The 18,526-nt window shown below is 32.7% G+C and overlaps 1 protein-coding gene and 1 non-coding gene across 2 annotated transcripts in view; one reads left to right on the forward strand and one right to left on the reverse strand.

The window, feature by feature from the left end:
* Positions 1 to 1,215: 1,215 nt before the first annotated feature.
* Positions 1,216 to 18,526, forward strand: part of LOC140431533 (adenylate cyclase type 10-like) — a gene marked incomplete at its 5' end in the record, with an annotated part of 33,875 nt that continues 16,564 nt past the window's right edge. Inside the window, 6 exons of the mRNA XM_072519437.1 lie at positions 1,216 to 1,470; positions 6,297 to 6,572; positions 9,469 to 9,509; positions 9,560 to 9,685; positions 17,062 to 17,125; positions 17,181 to 17,321. Of these exons, the coding sequence (XP_072375538.1) occupies positions 1,216 to 1,470; positions 6,297 to 6,572; positions 9,469 to 9,509; positions 9,560 to 9,685; positions 17,062 to 17,125; positions 17,181 to 17,321 (903 nt within the window). The remainder of the gene's footprint in view (positions 1,471 to 6,296; positions 6,573 to 9,468; positions 9,510 to 9,559; positions 9,686 to 17,061; positions 17,126 to 17,180; positions 17,322 to 18,526) is intronic.
* On the reverse strand, positions 14,147 to 14,253 carry LOC140431534 (U6 spliceosomal RNA). Its single transcript, XR_011949694.1, has one exon. It is a non-coding gene; the product is annotated as a U6 spliceosomal RNA (small nuclear RNA).

The raw sequence follows: 18,526 nt of genomic DNA on the forward strand, positions 1-18,526 counted from the left end.
ACGCGCTATCTCAGAGTCTAGAATTTTTAACGTCCTGAAGTGCTTCATTTAGTTCATTTATACTTAGTGATGAGTTCAGTGGATGATTGTTATTGGTAATGATTATTTCTTGTTCTGAGTTTCTTTTATATTCAATAAATATAGAGTCATACATAGAGTCATTGCTGTATGTTTGAAACGAAACTAATGCATTTGTTATTTGTGCTTCATCAGTTATTTGATTTTCGTTCATATTAAGAGAGTTTATCTTGTAAGTACATGGAATACCTTTAATTCTGCGGATCTTGTTCCACACTACATCAAGAGTATTAAGCTTCCTATAAGCTTATTACCCTTGATGTAAAAGATATTTGAAAGACTCCTGCTAAATAGAATAAGCGAAACTGTACCACTCGAGACCATAATACCCAAAAATCAGTTTGGTTTCCGTCAAAAATATTCAACAATCAGCAGGCTTTTGATAAAGTCTGTCACAACGGTTTGCCATATAAATTAAAATCTTTACTGCTGACATACCTACTACAGATGACGTCACAGTGGCGATTTTTGCCGATAATACAGCCGGTTTAGTTTCAAACAAAGACCCAGATATAGCATCTAAAAAGCTGCAAAATTACTTGAATACATTAGAAAATTGGTTGACAAAATGAAAAATTAAAGTCAATAACGAAAAATCAGCCTAAATAACATTCACAACAAGAAGACGCACCTATCCACAAATTAGTTTAAACAACGCCCCTATTCTTACTAGAGACGTAGTGAAATATCTTGGATTGAATTTGGACCAAAAGCTCACCTGAAAGTAACACATTAACGCCAAAAAAACTCAGCTCAATATAAAATTAAAACAAATGAATTGGTTACTTGGCAAAAAGTCACAACTATCATTGGAGAACAAAATAATGCTTTACAAAGTCATCCTTAAACCAATATGGACTTACGGCATAGAACTCTGGGGCTGTAGGAAGCCTTCAAATATAAAAATTTTGGATACCTTCCAATCAAAAACACTGCATTTTCGTCTCTGACAACTGGAGTATTAACATAAAATTTAAATCAGACATTCCACAAGAAAGTATTTTAAAATATTGGTCCGATATTAAGGTCATTGCTTAGGGGGTGATATTTTAAATTTAGATATTATTGTTATTAGTAACCAGTTGTCGGTATAAAACGAGAATTATTAATCCAAAATTTACAAAGTCACATTTTTAGCACTCGAACCGCCCTCAGAATATTTGTGGGCACTCAAATCATCTATTATTCAAAGTGCAGAAGCAGAAGAGTTTAGAAAAAGGAGAAATAAACCCATAGTAACAACTACAAGAAGATGTGAAAGTGATGGAGATCAATATGTTGAAAAGCATGTGAGGATTATGGCATCATTGGTCCCAGACGAAATCATATATAATATTGGAGATTATTCTATGAAAGATTTAGACGCATGTTTACTATTTGGTGATGTTTCCGGTAATGTATTATATTATCTATTACATAATTTGATCAATATCAATAAGTATGCCTTGTTTCGGAAATTATATATATATATATATATATATATATATATATATATATATATATATATATATATATATATATATATATATATATTTTGTTATGGATCAGTTTATCGATCAGAAATAGAATAAAGAGTTTTTTTATTATTTTAATATACCGCGGGCATATAAGTTAAAATACAACCCTGTACTTATTTGTAATAGACCATAAGAGAAAACATTGTTCCGTGAAATACTGAGTGAATAGTGAAAGGACAATGGAACCCGTATAATTACAGATTTAAGGAATAAACTTTGTAATTGTGTTTTGCGGTGGGCATTTTTCGAAAGTAAATAAGAATTAGATTTATATATGAGATAACAAGAATTTGGAAACTTATTTCTGTTGAAAAAGGTAAAATTGTTAATGGTTTCTGAAAAGTAATTTGAGTGAAAGTAGTTTATTTGTTTTAAATATCATGTTAGAAATTTTCTAAATCGAAAATAAGTGGGAAAGATGAATGCTTATGATTGGTTAAAAAGCAATGGTGGGAATGAGAGAGTTGAGAAGTTTGTCCGAGAGAGATTGAAAAGAGGATGATGTTACCGGCAGACCAGAAGAGAAGACGTGTTTTCGTGTAGTCAATCTGAGTGCCAGTGTTTTCGTTTGTTAGTGAAAAAGGTGGAAGCTGAGAGCAGATCAAAATCGAGAAGATTAATACCTCTTTTGAGTCTGCATAGTCCACGAGATATTATTGAGAAAGAAAGGAGAATTTGTGAGTAAAGAGTACCGGTCAAAAGAGGCTTGGGCTTGTGTTTTTCGGAGGAGTAGTTTGCTGGTATGCGGTTTGGATCGATGCTGAGAACGGGAAAGATTTGATGGTAGCCGGACATAATCAATCAAGGAAAGAACTGTGGTTTGATCGAGAGGAGACATCATTGGTGTAAAAAAAAAATAAAGGTCAGTCAAATAATTTGAATGAAAGAAAATTTTAAGATATTCTAAAGATAAAATCAAATATAAGCATACGAACTAAGATTCCAAGTTTCAAAGAGTTATTTTTTTTTTGTGAATAGATTATATTTTTATATGGTCATTTTTTTTTAGTAGATATTATTATAAAACAGATCAATAGATAGTTTGTAATTAAAATTAAATTTAGAGTATAGAGTTTGTTGGGAAAGGTAATTGCCCACAAAAGTTATTTATTAATATTCATCGTATTGCTTATTAAAAATAAATAATAATTTGTGTGCATATTTATGTTGTTTTAATGTTAGTTCCGTTTCCTGTTCTATCCCGATTATGAGCAACTAGGAGATACTGAACCCACTAGAAGAGATATATAAAGTAAAGTGATTAAAGTAAAATTAAAAAGGCACCCTGAGAAATTTTAATAGTAATTGATTTGTATGACTCTGCATAAATTAGTGAATTAATTAATTAAATAATTGGATTAATTAAATTAGTGTTAATTAATAATAAAACATCATAAAGCAGATCACAACAATATATATATATATATATATATATATATATATATATATATATATATATATATATATATATATATATATATATATATATATTAATGTGATATTAAAAGTCAGAGGTGCGCCACGCAATTAATTAGCTAATTAATTAATTAATTAAACTTATTTAAATGATGCAATTATGATATTATCACACTATTTAATTCTCTTATCTCAGGGTTATATTCGTGCTTCTATGCTTTACATATGATAGGTAAGGTCTAAAGAATACCGGAATAATAAAAAACATATATGATACAAACATTATATATTGAAATAAAATTCACACTCAAATATCTTCAACAAAAAATATCTCATATAATGATTATCAAAATTTTGTTCTACGTACGTGAACCTTCAAAAATTAATGTTATATACAATATAAATTAAAATTTCAAATCAAAATTGTTGTTCTAAATCTCCTGATCAAAATATTTCTATCTTTTCTAAAGCAATTAAAAAAAAAACTTTGTTAATAAAGAAAAACTGACAAATGGTAAAAAAAACTATCTCTCTGGTGATGCGTTGTCCAAATCCTTGTTCCTTGTAGCCTACACTATCTATTCTTAGCAGTTCCCTAGGTAATCAGCAATCTTACAACAAATTATTGCGAGCCTCTCGTCTTTAATGATCTCCTTCAAATGCACGTATCGTTCAAAAGATGCTAGCCTCTTCTCCTCTCGATAAACTGAATCTCTCGTTTCGGCCTGAACAGTGACTCTTGGAATATATAAGTAGAAAAGTATGACTTACAATATTTTACTGGATCAGCTTCCGTCAGATACACTTACTCCACGAAAACTCACAAACATTCACTTCTAATGCTTATTATCACTTGGGAACCACCAGAGAAAAACGACTGTTCGCCTTGCACCTTGCACTGATTATCTTTTCTCCCTCAAAAATCTAGCTAAACTCCCATTCCTACATACCCATCCCACTTTTTTTTCAATCTCCTCCAATCAGAGTTCGTCACACTTATCCCCATCTACCATTTAGATAACAAACAACAATTTTACCTGCAAATATCAATTTTCTAAAAACTATTAACATGCTAATCGGTTTCTACAAATTCTTAAGAACTAACGGAGAAATATAATTTCTAAATATTCTATTCTATTGGCTTATTCACTGTACAAGTCCATTTGGAAAACCCGGTCGCTTGTTCTATGACTTCACTTAAGCTCACTTACGTCACTCGAATATATTTTACAAAGAAAATAATTTATGCATATCTTAAATTTTGTTTACTACAGGTCATCCAGGATAATGGGTTTTCATTTCTTCGAAATATCTTTTATAGTTTATCAGTTGGATTACTTGAATTATTATATTTTGTACTTTGAAATATATTAAGAGCAAACCAATATTATTTTCAATTTTACATAGCAATACAATATATATATATATATATATATATATATATATATATATATATATATATATATATATATATATATATAAGAATTACTGGATATTAGAGACTGTCGATATAAACAAACAACACAGTTTATGTGTTGTTTGTTTATTTATGAATCAAACTAAGTCATAGCATTTAATTGAATAATTAGATTTTTTTATTGCTTAGCTCTACAATGATCTTTGTGTGGTTATCTTTTACTTTCCTCCTTTTTTCTTTATCGCATTACGTTTCTTGTGTCTTCTGTTAGATTATTTCATAATATTTTTTCATGTTTGCTTGGCTTTGCACTTCTTCTATACCTACTTGAGAGTGTCTATCAACATTTCGTGAAGTTCTTCAATATTGTTTTTATTTTGCAGGTTTTTCTGTAGGTTACTCCCTATTTCGTCCTGGTATGCCTGATAGAACTTTGTCTGATTTCCTCTAATTGTTGGAGGGGGGGGGAAGCTTATTAAATTTCTTTCCTGAGCGGGCACAGTGCCAAATATTTTAGGACCATGGACATTTTGATGAAAGTTTGATAAAACCTTGCATTTTGTAGGACAATATTTTTTCGGCTAATTTGAAAAATTATCTTGAGAATTAACAAAAAAACCCTTTAGTAATAAATTTTTGAGAGTCGTCAAATCAAAATATATCATCCCTACTATCCCTGTTCGCTACCACAAACGCACATTGTTGTAAGCGCTAAAGTTTGACGTCTTGTCAAAATCAAACTACTCGCGAAAAATTAGCTGTTAGTAATAAAGGGAGAAAATGGGCCCGAAATCCCAGACCAAAATACTTTATACATTTTAAACATTGGATGTTAAATGACATGCTCCAATATCTAGCCTGTATTATAGTCGTATAAAAGAAAACTATTTAAAAAACAGGTGTGGCAGTCCAGTGGGACTGCCGGTGGAAGTTACACTTCTATACACGCATTCGCCGTTACAAATTTATTTGGGAGTCAATCTGCACAATCATTACATATGTAATGCTATAGGTAAGACATAGCAGAAAGAAAAACAGAATTAATAACAACTTACTAACAATTAATAAATAACTTTTGACCTGTAATAGGAGTATAGTAAATGAAGGATTGAATCAATATTTTGATGAAAATGTATATTTTTTTTTTCATGTATGTATGAAAGGAGTTGAATGCAAAATTTTTTTACACATACTCTGCAGTAAAATTCATTGTTTATTTTGTTATTAATATAATAATACAATACAAATTAAAATGCAATATTCATAAGTATTTAAAAATGACAATAATATACATAACTTTTCTACTTACGCATATATGTTTAATTTACCATGTAATAATATTAATAAATAAGTTCTCCCCGACTGGGAATCGAACCCCGGTCTCCCGCGTGACAGGCGGGGATACTGACTACTATACTACCGAGGACATGACACAAACGTATTTCAAAATTGACAGTTCTGGATCATACAGTGATTTATTGAGATTATTATTTTGAAATACAAAAGACTAATATAATTATGAACATTTAATAAATAATACAAAACATATCACGTAAATAATAATATTAATAAATATTTTATTGTATATATAATATTATGTGTATATATATATATATATATATATATATCTTTATATAATATATATAATAATAAATTATATATATTATATATATTATATATACCAAAGGAATATTTTTATATTCGAGAGAGGAAGAGAGAGAAAATATATCTTCTGTCTCTCTCTTACTCATTATCTTACATATGTAATGATTTCACAGATTCACTCCCATACAAATTTCCAACGTGGAACGCGCGTATAGAAGTATAACTTCAAAAATTTTAATAAAAACGAATTATTTGTGTTTAAGGGTTTACCGATCTTTGCGAAAAGTATAACACGACTGGCAGAGGTGGCCCCTCTCGTTTGACCCAAGTTCTAAATGCATATATTGGAGCAATGGTTCAAGAAATTTTGTCCCATAGCGGCGACGTTTTAAAGTTTTCTGGGGATGCTTTTATAGCCATGTGGAAAGAAACAGAACATCTATCATTGCGAGATGCAGTGCACGAAGCATTGGATTGTGCTCTGGTTATACAAAAGACTTATGGAACTTATCAAACAGATGTTGACGTTGTCGTTAAAGGTACCTTTTAACTTATTGCAATATTATATACAGCTAAACAACACTGCTATAATTACATAGTAATAAGTAAAGCATATTTTTTTTAGCCTATTATCTCAATTGGAAGTATTAAACGCAATCATGGCAAAATCATTATATTTATTATTTTTTTATAGCAAGAGATCATAATTATTTTATATTAGATTCCAATAAACTTAATAAAAATATACGTACATGCAGGAGTGACTGAAAGATATGTCTACAATAAGTATAGAGTCCTTAATAGTATTTAATGAAATTAAAAATATTTGATTTAAAATACCTAAGTTTCCTAGGCTGCTAAATATTCTAAGATATATCTACTATTTGTGCACGACAAAATGTAACCTCATTGGTCAATTCTTGTATAAATTATCTCCATTCCTCAAATTACGTCCTTTTGGTTTTTCCCTTGTACTCCTTCTTACATGGTGAAGTTACCCCATTATTCATTCCTTATACTGAATGATGTCTCAATGCTCGACATGACCGAACCATCTTAATCTATGATTTCTCATTTTCGCATCTGTGGCGTGCCAAAAAACGAAGAAATAAAAAACGAATTAAAAAATAATGTGAATGTTAATATGCAAAAAACACTACCTGATAACAAACAAATTATGGATGTAAATAAAAAGTGGTATAATATAAAAACACATTACTGAAACCAGCTCAAGAAAGTTTGATACAGCATAGGTCAGAGGCTAAAAAACAGTGGATGACAGAAGAAATACTATTAAAGATGGAAGAAAGAAGGAAATATAAAGGAAAAGATCTACAAAAGTATAAACAAATACAACGAATAATTAAGGAAAAAATCAAAACAGCTAAGGAAATCTATTTGATGAAAGAATGTAAAGAGATAGAAGAACTAGAAACAAAATATGATATGGAAAATATGCACAAAAAAATAAGAGAAGTGACTGGAATGGGTAAAAATAGACAGCAAGGACACATAAAAGACAAAAAAAAACTACTGATAGCTTTACCAGAGAAATTAAGACGATGGGAGGAGTACGTCAGAGAACTTTTTCAAAATGAAAGAGGTGAAATGCAAAAAATACAAGAATTAAATCCTTTAGAGAGACAGAAGATCACGATAAATGAAATCAAATATGCTATCAAAAACTCTAAGGATAAGAGCAGCTGGATTAGATGAAATACCAGTAGAACTGTTAAAACTAGTGGAAGAGATAACTTGGAAGTATTGGCAGATTTATTCAACACGGTGTACGATACGGGAATAATACCACAAGAGTGGCTGAAGTCAGCATTAATAACCATCCCTAAAAAACAAGCAGCAAAAGAGTGCTCTGATTATCGAACACTGAGCCTCATGAGTGATACTTTAAAAGTACTGCTGAAAGTAATACATAAGAGAATATACAAAAGGCTAGAGGAGGATATTAGCGAGACGCAGTTCGGGTTCCGAAATGAAATGGGTACTCGTGAAGGACTATTTGTCATCATCATATTGATTCAGTGATGTAGGGATGTAAACGTTGATCTACACTTGTACTTTGTTGACTACGAAAAAGCTTTCGATAAAGTAAAACATGAAAAACTAATATCAATACTTATGAACAAGCGCATTGACAGTAAAGTCATAAATATAGTGCAAACATCATAGTGAAACCAAAGTGCCATAGTTCAAATTGATGAGCAACACTCAGAAGAAATGAAGATCTGTAGAGGAGTTAGACAGGGATGTGCTTTATCGCCACTTTTGTTTAACTTATGTTCTAAAGAAATTTTTCAAAACACGCTCAATAATATTAAAGCGGGAGTTACCATTAACGGAAAATTAATTAACAACTTACGATATGCAGACGACACTGTGATCATAGCAACGAGTATAGAAGATCTACAACATCTTATCGAAAGCTTAAGTATGAATAGTGATGAGATGAGAATTACTATAAACGCTAAAAAAACGAAGTACATGCTAATTATAAAAAGACCACAACATATACATCACCTATTAACAATCAATGGTAACGTGATAGAACAAGTAGAAAAATATCAGTACTTGGGAACTTTAATCAATGAAACCAATGATCATACTGCAGAAATAAACAGGCGAATAGAGATTGCCAGATCAGCATTTATACGAATGAAGCCACTCCTAACTTGCAAAAATCTAAATTTGGAGATCAGACTACGTACCTACCATTCGCTGTTATATATTTTTAATATTATTATATGGAGCTGAGACTTGGACATTAAAAAAATGCAATTTAAAAAGAATCGAGGCTTTCGAACTCTGGTTATACCTCAGAGTATTACAAATATCATGGACTGATAGAATTACAAATAAAGAAGTACTGGAGAGGGTTGGTAAAACTCTGAGATAGCGCGCTAATCACCACTATACAAACCAGAAAACTGGAATACCTAGGCCACGTGATGAGGGGACCAAAATATGAAATTTTGAGACTCATAATACAGGGAAATATTCAAGGAAGAAGATCTGTTGGCCGAAGGCAGAACTCATGGTTGAAGAATCTACGTGATTGGTATAAATGCAGATCGATTGATTTTTTTAGATCGGCAAGTTCAAAAATAAAAATAGCCATTATGGGGCAGACGGCACTCTAAGAAGAAAAAGATCTCTAACTGGAGAGGTTCTCAAAAAGTCCTAAAAAATATAAGACGCGCGTGTTTAGTTAGCACATTCGTTCATAGAACTTGTAATTCTGATTTCTAATATATAAATAAAAAAAAAAGAGTTTTCACATTTTTGCCCCAAAAAAGTTTTTCGTTTGAAATCTGGTTTATTACTTATTGTGGAGTTTCCTTTTATTGTTTACAGCACATTTGATAGGCTTAGTATTAAATATTGTTTTACATTAGTAAATGTAACCAAATATTTTTGTAGTGAAACTGGCGGTATCATGTGGCCATTTATTATTTTCTATAGTCGGAGATGAAAACAATTCACATTATCTTACAGGTAGGACAACCCATAGATGATATTAAAGCAGCTGAATCGAAAAGTTCTGCATGGTGAAATAGTTATTAGCGCTAGAGTTATCCATCATATAACTGCTAATGAATATTTAATAGATTTATTACCAGATGGAATACACGCCAGAGTAAGTGTGTATATTTGGTATTATTTTGAATGATATTTACAGTAAAACCTCCCTTAACCGAAACATCGTTTAACCGAAACGGCTGACAGTTTCAGTAATTTCGTCAATAATAAGTAAATTTTTATCGCAAAACGTAACAATTCCATTAATTTCCTTAACCGATTGCTGCCTATGTGTGTTGGGAAATCAACAAAACCAAGAGATCTAAAAGATATTTCCGAAAAAGCACTTCCAGTTTTTTATAGAAGCCAAAAAGTTCATGGATGTCGACCACTTTATTTTAGAATGGTTCGAAAATGAATTCGTCCCAAGTGTAAAATCCTTTGTTAAATCAAAAAACCTTCCCGTCAACGAATTGTTGCTTATTGACAATGCGCCAACTCACCCCCCAAAATATACAAAATAGTGACAGTTGTCAGATTTTTGCCACCGAATGTCATGAGCTTAATTCAGCCATTAGACTAGGGCGTAATAGAGACATTCAAGAGACATTACAGATGGGCATTCTTAAGACATCTGTTATTAGACGAATGAATCCAAAAGTGTTCCCGAAATTCTCAAATCTTTAACAATGAAACATATTGTTTCTTTATTGGCGTGCGAGTAGTGTGGCAAGATCAAATCTTCAACTTTGGAAAAATGCTGGAACAAACTCTTTGATTGGATTTTTATTGACGATCCTGGAGAAGAAAATGGCAAGAAACGACAGAAGAAATTAAACCTTTAATAAAAAATTTGCCGGGATGTGACGAAATTAACCAAAAAGATACCAATAAACCGAAAATAAAAGATTTCTTCAAAAAAGCTTGTCCAACTTGTTCATTTTCCTTAATTTTATTACTTTATTCTGTATTTACTATCAGAAAACATTACGAAATCACGTCATAGTATTTTTTAATACCAATACTTTGACCAAGAATACTGTAAAACACAATGTTATTTTTAACCGAAATTCTTGTTATCCGAAACGGCCTCCCCCCCCCCAATTATTTCGGTTAACAGAGGTTTTACTGTATATTACAAAAATAGTTGTTACAATTTTGAGATTACTACTATTTAGTATAATTCTATTTATTACATTATTTAATATTTTCTTTTATAACATTTCTTAGTATTTGTTTTCAGATCGTTGTAATTCGTTGAATATTGTTTTTGGTATAGTTTCAGTTTTAAATTGTTGTATTATTGTAATTTATAATATACCATACCTCTCTTTTCGTCTCGCCGTATTTCTCTATCAACCATCTCAAAGTAAACGACGCAATCGTTATCCTCCTTCCTGACATAAAGTTCTCTTCCAAATTTTCATTTTGTGCGACATTAATTTTATCCCTCTAGTTATTATAGTCCCAGAACGAGATGGATGACGTGGAAGATGACCTGAAAACAATGAACATAAGACAATGAAGAAGAAGGGCACAAGAGAGATCTGAATGGAAGGACATAGCCAGACAGGCAAAGACCCATCCAGGGTTATGATGCCAAAAGAAGAAGAAGAAGAAGTTATTATAGTCCTGAATATTCTCTTTATTGTACACAGTGATATCATCTCTCTTCATGCATTGGATATTCCTTATATATTCTACTTATCATTTGCCACAACACACAACACAACTTATTCCCCTCCTAGAGCCTTCCTAGATCGCCGTATAATAAACAATATCTATTACGAACAACTGCAGTTGTTAGAGTTGAAGATCAGTTAATAGACGACATAAAGATAAAAAGTGGGTGTGCGACAGGGATGTATATTGTCCCCATTATTGTTCAATACATATTCAGAACACATTATGAACCTAGAACTAACGGACATAGACGAGGGAATACTTATGAACTGAGAACGATTGAAAAACATAAGATACGCTGATAATACTGTCATTTTTGCAGACAGTCTTGAAGGTCTGCAGACACTTGTCTCCAGGGTGGCAGAAGTAAGTAGCACGTTTGTGCTTTATTTTAACATCAAAAAAACCAAATACATGGTTATAAGCAAAAACAGGATACCACCTGGTCAATTACTAGTTAACCGACAGCCTATAACACAAATCACCAACTTTTGTTAACTGGGTGCAAACTTAAATGAACAGTGGGACAATAGACGGAAATTAAGATAAGGATCGAGAAGGCAAGATCAGCTTTCGTCAAAATGAAAAAAATCTTTAACAGCCAAGACATAAAATTGGAAATAAAAATTTGTTTACTAAAATGCTACGTATTCTCCGTTCTTTTATATGGCATGGAGTCATGGACCATAACTGAAGCATCACTGAAGAGACTCGAAGCATTTGAGATATGATGCTATAGACGCATGTTGAGGATTTCCTGGATAGACAGAGTTACTAACGAAGAAGTACTACATAGAATGGGTAAAGAGCGCGAACTAGTCGTAACCATAAAACGTCGCAAACTATAATACCTGGGCCATATAATGCGCAATGAACAACGATATGACTTACTTTGGACCATACTTCAAGGTAAAGTGCATGGGAAAAGAGGTCCAGGACGAAGAGGAATATCCTGGCTGCATAACCTGCGAAAATGGTTTAACTTAACTACTACCGGACTTTTCAGGGCAGCAGTCAACAAAGTCAGAATAGCCATGTTAGTGTCCAACATCCGTAACGGATAGGCACCATAAGAAGAAGAGCCTTCCAAATCTTCACAAGTATTCTATCAGGTCCTACTGCCTTACCATTCTTCATCGTATTTCATTCACCAATGGCTTGGTGGGCTTGTCACCTATCATTTACCGTATCTTTTTTCTCGAACTCCTTCTTGCCTGCTACTATAGGTAACATACTAGTCCTCAGTCATTATAAAGATTGTATTGTTTACAGCCAAATCCTATAACACTGCAAAGTTAATTACTCTATTTCTTCATTTCTTATTACCACCACTCAACCTTAATAAACTCTTTCTATTCTCGCTCTTTCTCTATTAATATGTCTATTCAAATCATTTTCAATAAAACAATTTTCGTCTAAAGAATCTCGAGCATTTCACAATTAAGAGTCCTCCAAAATTCTTCATTTTCTTGTTCTTTACTCCTCACATGAGGGTCGTAGACACATATTATGTTTACGTTAAGCAGTTGAATGCTCATTATTTCATTACGTCTGGTTACCCTTACTAGATATTTCTTCTACTCGTTATTCAAATAACACCCACTCCATTTCTGCTGTGATTGTTTGAGCTACCGTATGTTAACTTGTATTTATCTCCAAGATCTCTTGATTTATTACATTTCTAACGAATTCCTTGCACACAAAGTACACCAGTCCCTCTTATTCACATGATATCGGCAAGCTCTCTTCGCTTACAACGCTTCCAACGTTGAGAGTTGCAATCCTTAAGACCAGCTGCTTTGACCCTGTCTGTCCTCTAAAAGGTAGTCTTAGCTTAAGTTTCGCAGGGGTCAGGCTATGGCCGCGACTGTGTGTCGCTCTCGGGGAACGCCTTTGCCCCCAAACTGTTTTTCGTATACCTTATTTTCATGGTTTTAGGTTTTCCAAGGTTTTTTACTGCTGGATTCTGTTTCTGACGCAAACACTCCTTCTTTATTTGGGCTTAGGGCCGGCTTAATAGCGACTGAGCTACTCAATCCATTCGGTCACTACCAGAGGCGGAGTTAGATCAGAATTATAACAAGTTTCCTTATTAGACATGCGCCAGTCAAGAGACGTCTACACATAATTATGTTGTTTTATGGACAATTAAATGGCAGATTATGTGGCATAGAACTACTTTTACAAAATTTTTTTTTTATTAATTTTGCAAATTTACAATCTGCTATTACAAGCTATTAGTAGATGTGAGTATTGCAAATACATGAGAGGAGAAATTATCCACTGATAACACTCCCAATACTAACACTAACAAATAAAATTAATGTAGGATTATAATTTGAAACTAAAATTGAAATGAAAATTAAAATTAAAATTGAAATTAGTGAATAAAGTCTGTTGGCCACTGTTGGTTGAAGAGACAATCTTCGCCTGACTTCTGGTTGGAGATGTAGTTGTCTTGCTTCCTCGTTGGGGTGGGCTGGCAGATGTTCTCAATAATTTCTTGTTAGTGTACTGATTTCGTCTTCAACGAACAGTATACGAGAGTCATCATGCAGTGTTTTGTTACTAACGTACCACGGCGCGTTGCAAATCATTCTGAGTATTTTGGATTGGATCCTCTGAATGATTTTGGTATTAGAAGGCTTTGTACAGCCCCATAGTTGCACTCTATATGACCATATAGGCTTTATTATGCACTTATACAAGAGAAGTTTATTATCTGTAGATAACTGTGATTTTCGGCCTATTACTCAATTCATTTGACGTATTTTCATGTTGATTTGGATTTTTTTTTGCAAAGATGTGTGCTTTCCAAGTGAGCTTTTGATCAAGTGTCATTCCTAGGTATTTGACTTCTGTTTTTACTGGTAGTAATATGTTGTTCAGTCTGAATAAAAATGTGGAACGCTTTACAATTTTGCGTGTCATCGTTGCGCAGGGGCTATGCTAATCTTCTCTGTATCGTTCCAATGTTAGTATATGTACCGCCGAAGCGAGTACACTTTTAATAAAATGAAGGACATTTCTTTGTAATAATTATCTGTTTGGAACTAAGACAAATAACAGTTAAGTGCTACATTTGGACTGCACTTTTGTATTGAGGAGAAATGTGGACTTTAAATGATCTATCATGAACATAATTCTTCTTCTTAGAGTGCCATATCCCTACGGAACGTCGGCCACTACCATGCTTATAATATTGTTATACTGATCTCGGTCTTGCGCTACGTGTAGCAATTGGTCCGCTGTCAACCTGTCCACTGCCGCAAATTCCTCAACCAAGAGAGTTTCTTCCGTCCTATCCATTTCTTTCCTTCGATTTTACCGTTGAGAATTAACCGGAACTCATATCTTGGTCCTCTGATTATATGTCCAAGATATTCTAGTTTACGCCTCTTAATAATATTTAATAGAGTTCGTTGATGTCCCATTTTTCGAAGAACTTCTTTGTTTCTGGTTCTGCTAGTCCATGGAATTTTTAGTATCCTTCGATACAACCATATCTCAAACGCCTCGATTTTATTCATGATATCGGCGTTTAAAGTCCAAGTTTCACATTCATACAAAAGTACAGACCACACGTAACATCTTGTAAACTTTTCACGGATTTCCAAATTTAATGAGTTATTGGATAATAGAGGCTTGAATTTTTGAAATGAGTTTCTTGCCTGTTCAATTCTACATCGAATTTCGAAGGATGGATCCAGATTTTGGGTAATCCAACATCCAAGGTATTTGAATCTCTGAACTCTCTGCAGCGGTTGTTGGTTTAATATCAGTTGGGTTGCGCCGATATCCACTTTACTGGTCACCATATATTCAGTTTTATCGATATTTATCGACAGTCCCCAATTTGTGCATTCCATGTCAACTCCTATTGATTAGCTCCTGCAGATCGTCGATGTTTTCAGCTAGAATCACAGTATCGTCGGCGTACCGTATATTGTTAATTATTTCTCCTCCTATGATAATTCTTTTTGATCTTTTAAAGCTTCCCCTAAATAGATTCTCAGAATACACGTTAAAGAGGGTGGGAGACAGTACACAGTCCTGTCTTACGCCTCGTTCTATACTGTATTGGCTTTGATTCTCTGTTGTTGGTATTAATAATGGCTGTTTGGTTCCAGTAAAGTTTGGCAATAAGTTTTATGTCTTTCTCATCTAGTTGGATGCTCTGCAAGGCTGTAATTAGCCTGGTATGCTGAACGCGATAAAATGCCTTTTCAAAATCAATGAAGCACATATATACGGGTTTTCTTACCTCCCAACATCGTTGAAGGAGTGTTTGCATAGAAAATAGTTCTTCTCTAGTTCCAAGGCATCTCCGGAACCCGAACTGCTCTTGACTAATTATTTCTTCGCACTTGTTGTTAATTCGGTTTAGAAGAATATGCAACAGTATTTTAACGGCATGGCTCATTAAACTAATCAGTCTACAATCGCTACATTTCTTAACGTTTGGTTTCTTAGGTAGAAGAATAAAGATCGATTTTAACCAGTCCGATGGAATTTCACTGGTATCATATATTTGATTGAAAAGTACAGTGAGTTCTTTTATATTGTCATTTGAGAGTAATTTTAGCCATTCGCTGTATATTTGATCTGGTCCACTGGCTTTGTTGTTTTTGGCTTGGTGTATGGCTTTTTCCACTTCATTAAGTTCTTTTTTCCATAAACATAATTAAAGCATTGTAAATGTGGATTCATAGACGGATACTGAAAATACTTTGGACAGAAAGAAAAACTAATGAGGAAGGATTAAAGGGAGTCAACAAAGATGAAGTGAATTACTAAGACTGTTAAATACCGGAAATGTCTCATCTGGGACATATAGTGAGGGGATATAGAATATTACAACCGATCTTAAAAGGAAAAATAGAAGGCCGTAGAGGTTTAGGAAGAAAACAGATTTCTTGGTTAAAAATTTTAGTAAACAATTTTGACAAATGTCAAAAAAAATTAGTAATGTTATAATTATATAATTAATTTATTTAACAGTTATTACTTCGTCTTCTTCAAGTGCCCTCTCCGCTACGGAGTTTGGCAATCATCATTGCTATTCGTATCTTTGAAGCTGTTGCTCTAAATAATTGGTTAGATGTGCACTGGAACCAGTCTCTTAAATTGCGCAGCCAAGATATACGTCGTCTCCCCATGCTTCGTTTGCCCTGAATCTTTCCTTGGATAATTAACTGGAGCAATCGGTACTTTTTCCCTTTCATCACATGACCAAGATATTCCAATTTTCTTCTCTTGATGGTGATCAACAGCTTCCGTTCTTTGTTTATTCTTCGAAGAACTACACTATTTGTTACTTTGTCTGTCCAAGGTATTTTCAAAATTCTTCTGTATATCCACATTTTCTAGTTTACATGTATTGCTCTTGTTTAAAGTCCAAGTCTCTACTCCGTACAGCAGTATCAAGAAGATATAAATATCCTGGCTAAGAAAATTTGAGAGAGTGGTTCGGTTGCAGCTCATTAGAATTATTCAGAAGCGCGGCCAATAAATTAAAATAGCGATGATGATTTCCAACCTCCGATAGGAGAAGGAACCTGAAGAAAAAGTGATGTCATTGTTGTTATTAACGCTTGTTCCCAAATATTTATATTTGTGCACCCGTTCGATTTCGTTATTGTGAATGCACAGGTTTGCATTCAATCTTTGTTCTTTTTTTAAATAATCATGAATTTCGTCTTAAGTTAATACTAGTAAGTTAATAATAAAATAATACCAGCAATTTTATCAAAACTTCTAGTCTTCATTTCTCATGCCAGTAAGTTTATAGTTAATTTATAATTTTGTCAGGTTTTAGGAGTTGGCCCGAATTGGAGAAACATTCAAAGACACTACGAAAAGAGTGACTTTGTTGGTAAACTTTAGTCAAGCATACAGTACAAATATAGTATTAATGGATTTATTTTTAGAAATCTACAGCCTTTTAAGCGATCTTCCTGATGATTTAGCTGATGATGTTGATCGTTTAACTAACATTTCTGATGAAAGAAGTAGTATAGGACCTGAAGAACCAACTCAAGCCTTAAACGCTTCCACGGATCAATATGCTTGTAGGTCCCATTAGTCTTAGTTAATTTTTGGTATTATATTTTTTTAAACAGTAGACGTAGATATATACAGAACTCGATGATTTATAAAATTGTCTTATTTTCATTTCTAGTTGTAGGTCACTACTTCTATGATGTTAGTAAGTCAATATTATCTAACATTGATGTAACTATAAATTTATGCTCTAGATTTTTAGAAAAAAACTGTTTTTCATTTTACAAGAAAAATTCTTTCTAGTGTTTATTGTAGAAGGATTGATTTAGACAGAAAGGTCTTCTTTAATTTGAGTCTTCGTGTATTGAGCTAGTGATTGTGGATGTGAATATTGAAACTCATCAATTGAATCCTTTTATTTTAACATCTCTAGCAATTTATGTTTTCATATCAAGTGCCAAGAAAGAGTTGAGTTGAGTTGTGCCAAGGATAGAGTGTAGATTAGATATGGGTTTGGGTCTCAGGACATTGGTGATGCAGTATATTCTGCAGCTGAAATGGAAAGTGCAAGCGCCGATGTTATAAGGGTGGAAGAATGTTGACCCCACTTTTGGTCAGCAAGTGTGCGAAAAAATTTTGTTTTTGATATTAGTTTGCCTTTTAGTTTTAAACGATAAAATTAAGTAGTAATTACTCGTTGAATGGTAATTTGCCACCCAAGTTAACTGCAACATTTATAGAAGAATTAAACAATTCAACGGTTTCGCCACACCATTTATTGTTTAGTTTTCTAAATAATTTTTTATTACGAAGGTAGAAGGAGCAGTTTTGAAAGGAGTAAGTTTTTTTTTAAAGTTAATTTATTTTTACCACATTGGCAATGATTTAGGGCTTCCGTTAGTATTATTCCTTTTCGGCAAAAGTTTCTGCTTGCGATAGCAATATTTCTTGCAATAGAATACGAGTATATGAAAGTGCTAGTACGTACTGGTATAGATTAATTGTTTTTTTTTTTTTTTTTTTTTTTTTTTTTTTTGTGGCTTTAGCACTTAGCTATTTAGCCAATTACATATTGAGATATAATAAAAGAAAAATATAATTAATACTAAAGAAAAAAAAAAAAGTGTATGCATATACACATAAGTGCATACATAAGTGTACATTATACAGTGTATACATACATAAGTGTATAATCTATACTATTAATTGCTAGTGCAAAAAGTGTATCTATTCGAGTCAAAAAACCTCATAAAATCCCTATAACTAAATCAAA

Source organism: Diabrotica undecimpunctata, unplaced genomic scaffold (assembly GCF_040954645.1).
Source record: "Diabrotica undecimpunctata isolate CICGRU unplaced genomic scaffold, icDiaUnde3 ctg00000802.1, whole genome shotgun sequence".
NCBI classification, from domain to species: Eukaryota; Metazoa; Arthropoda; class Insecta; order Coleoptera; family Chrysomelidae; genus Diabrotica; species Diabrotica undecimpunctata.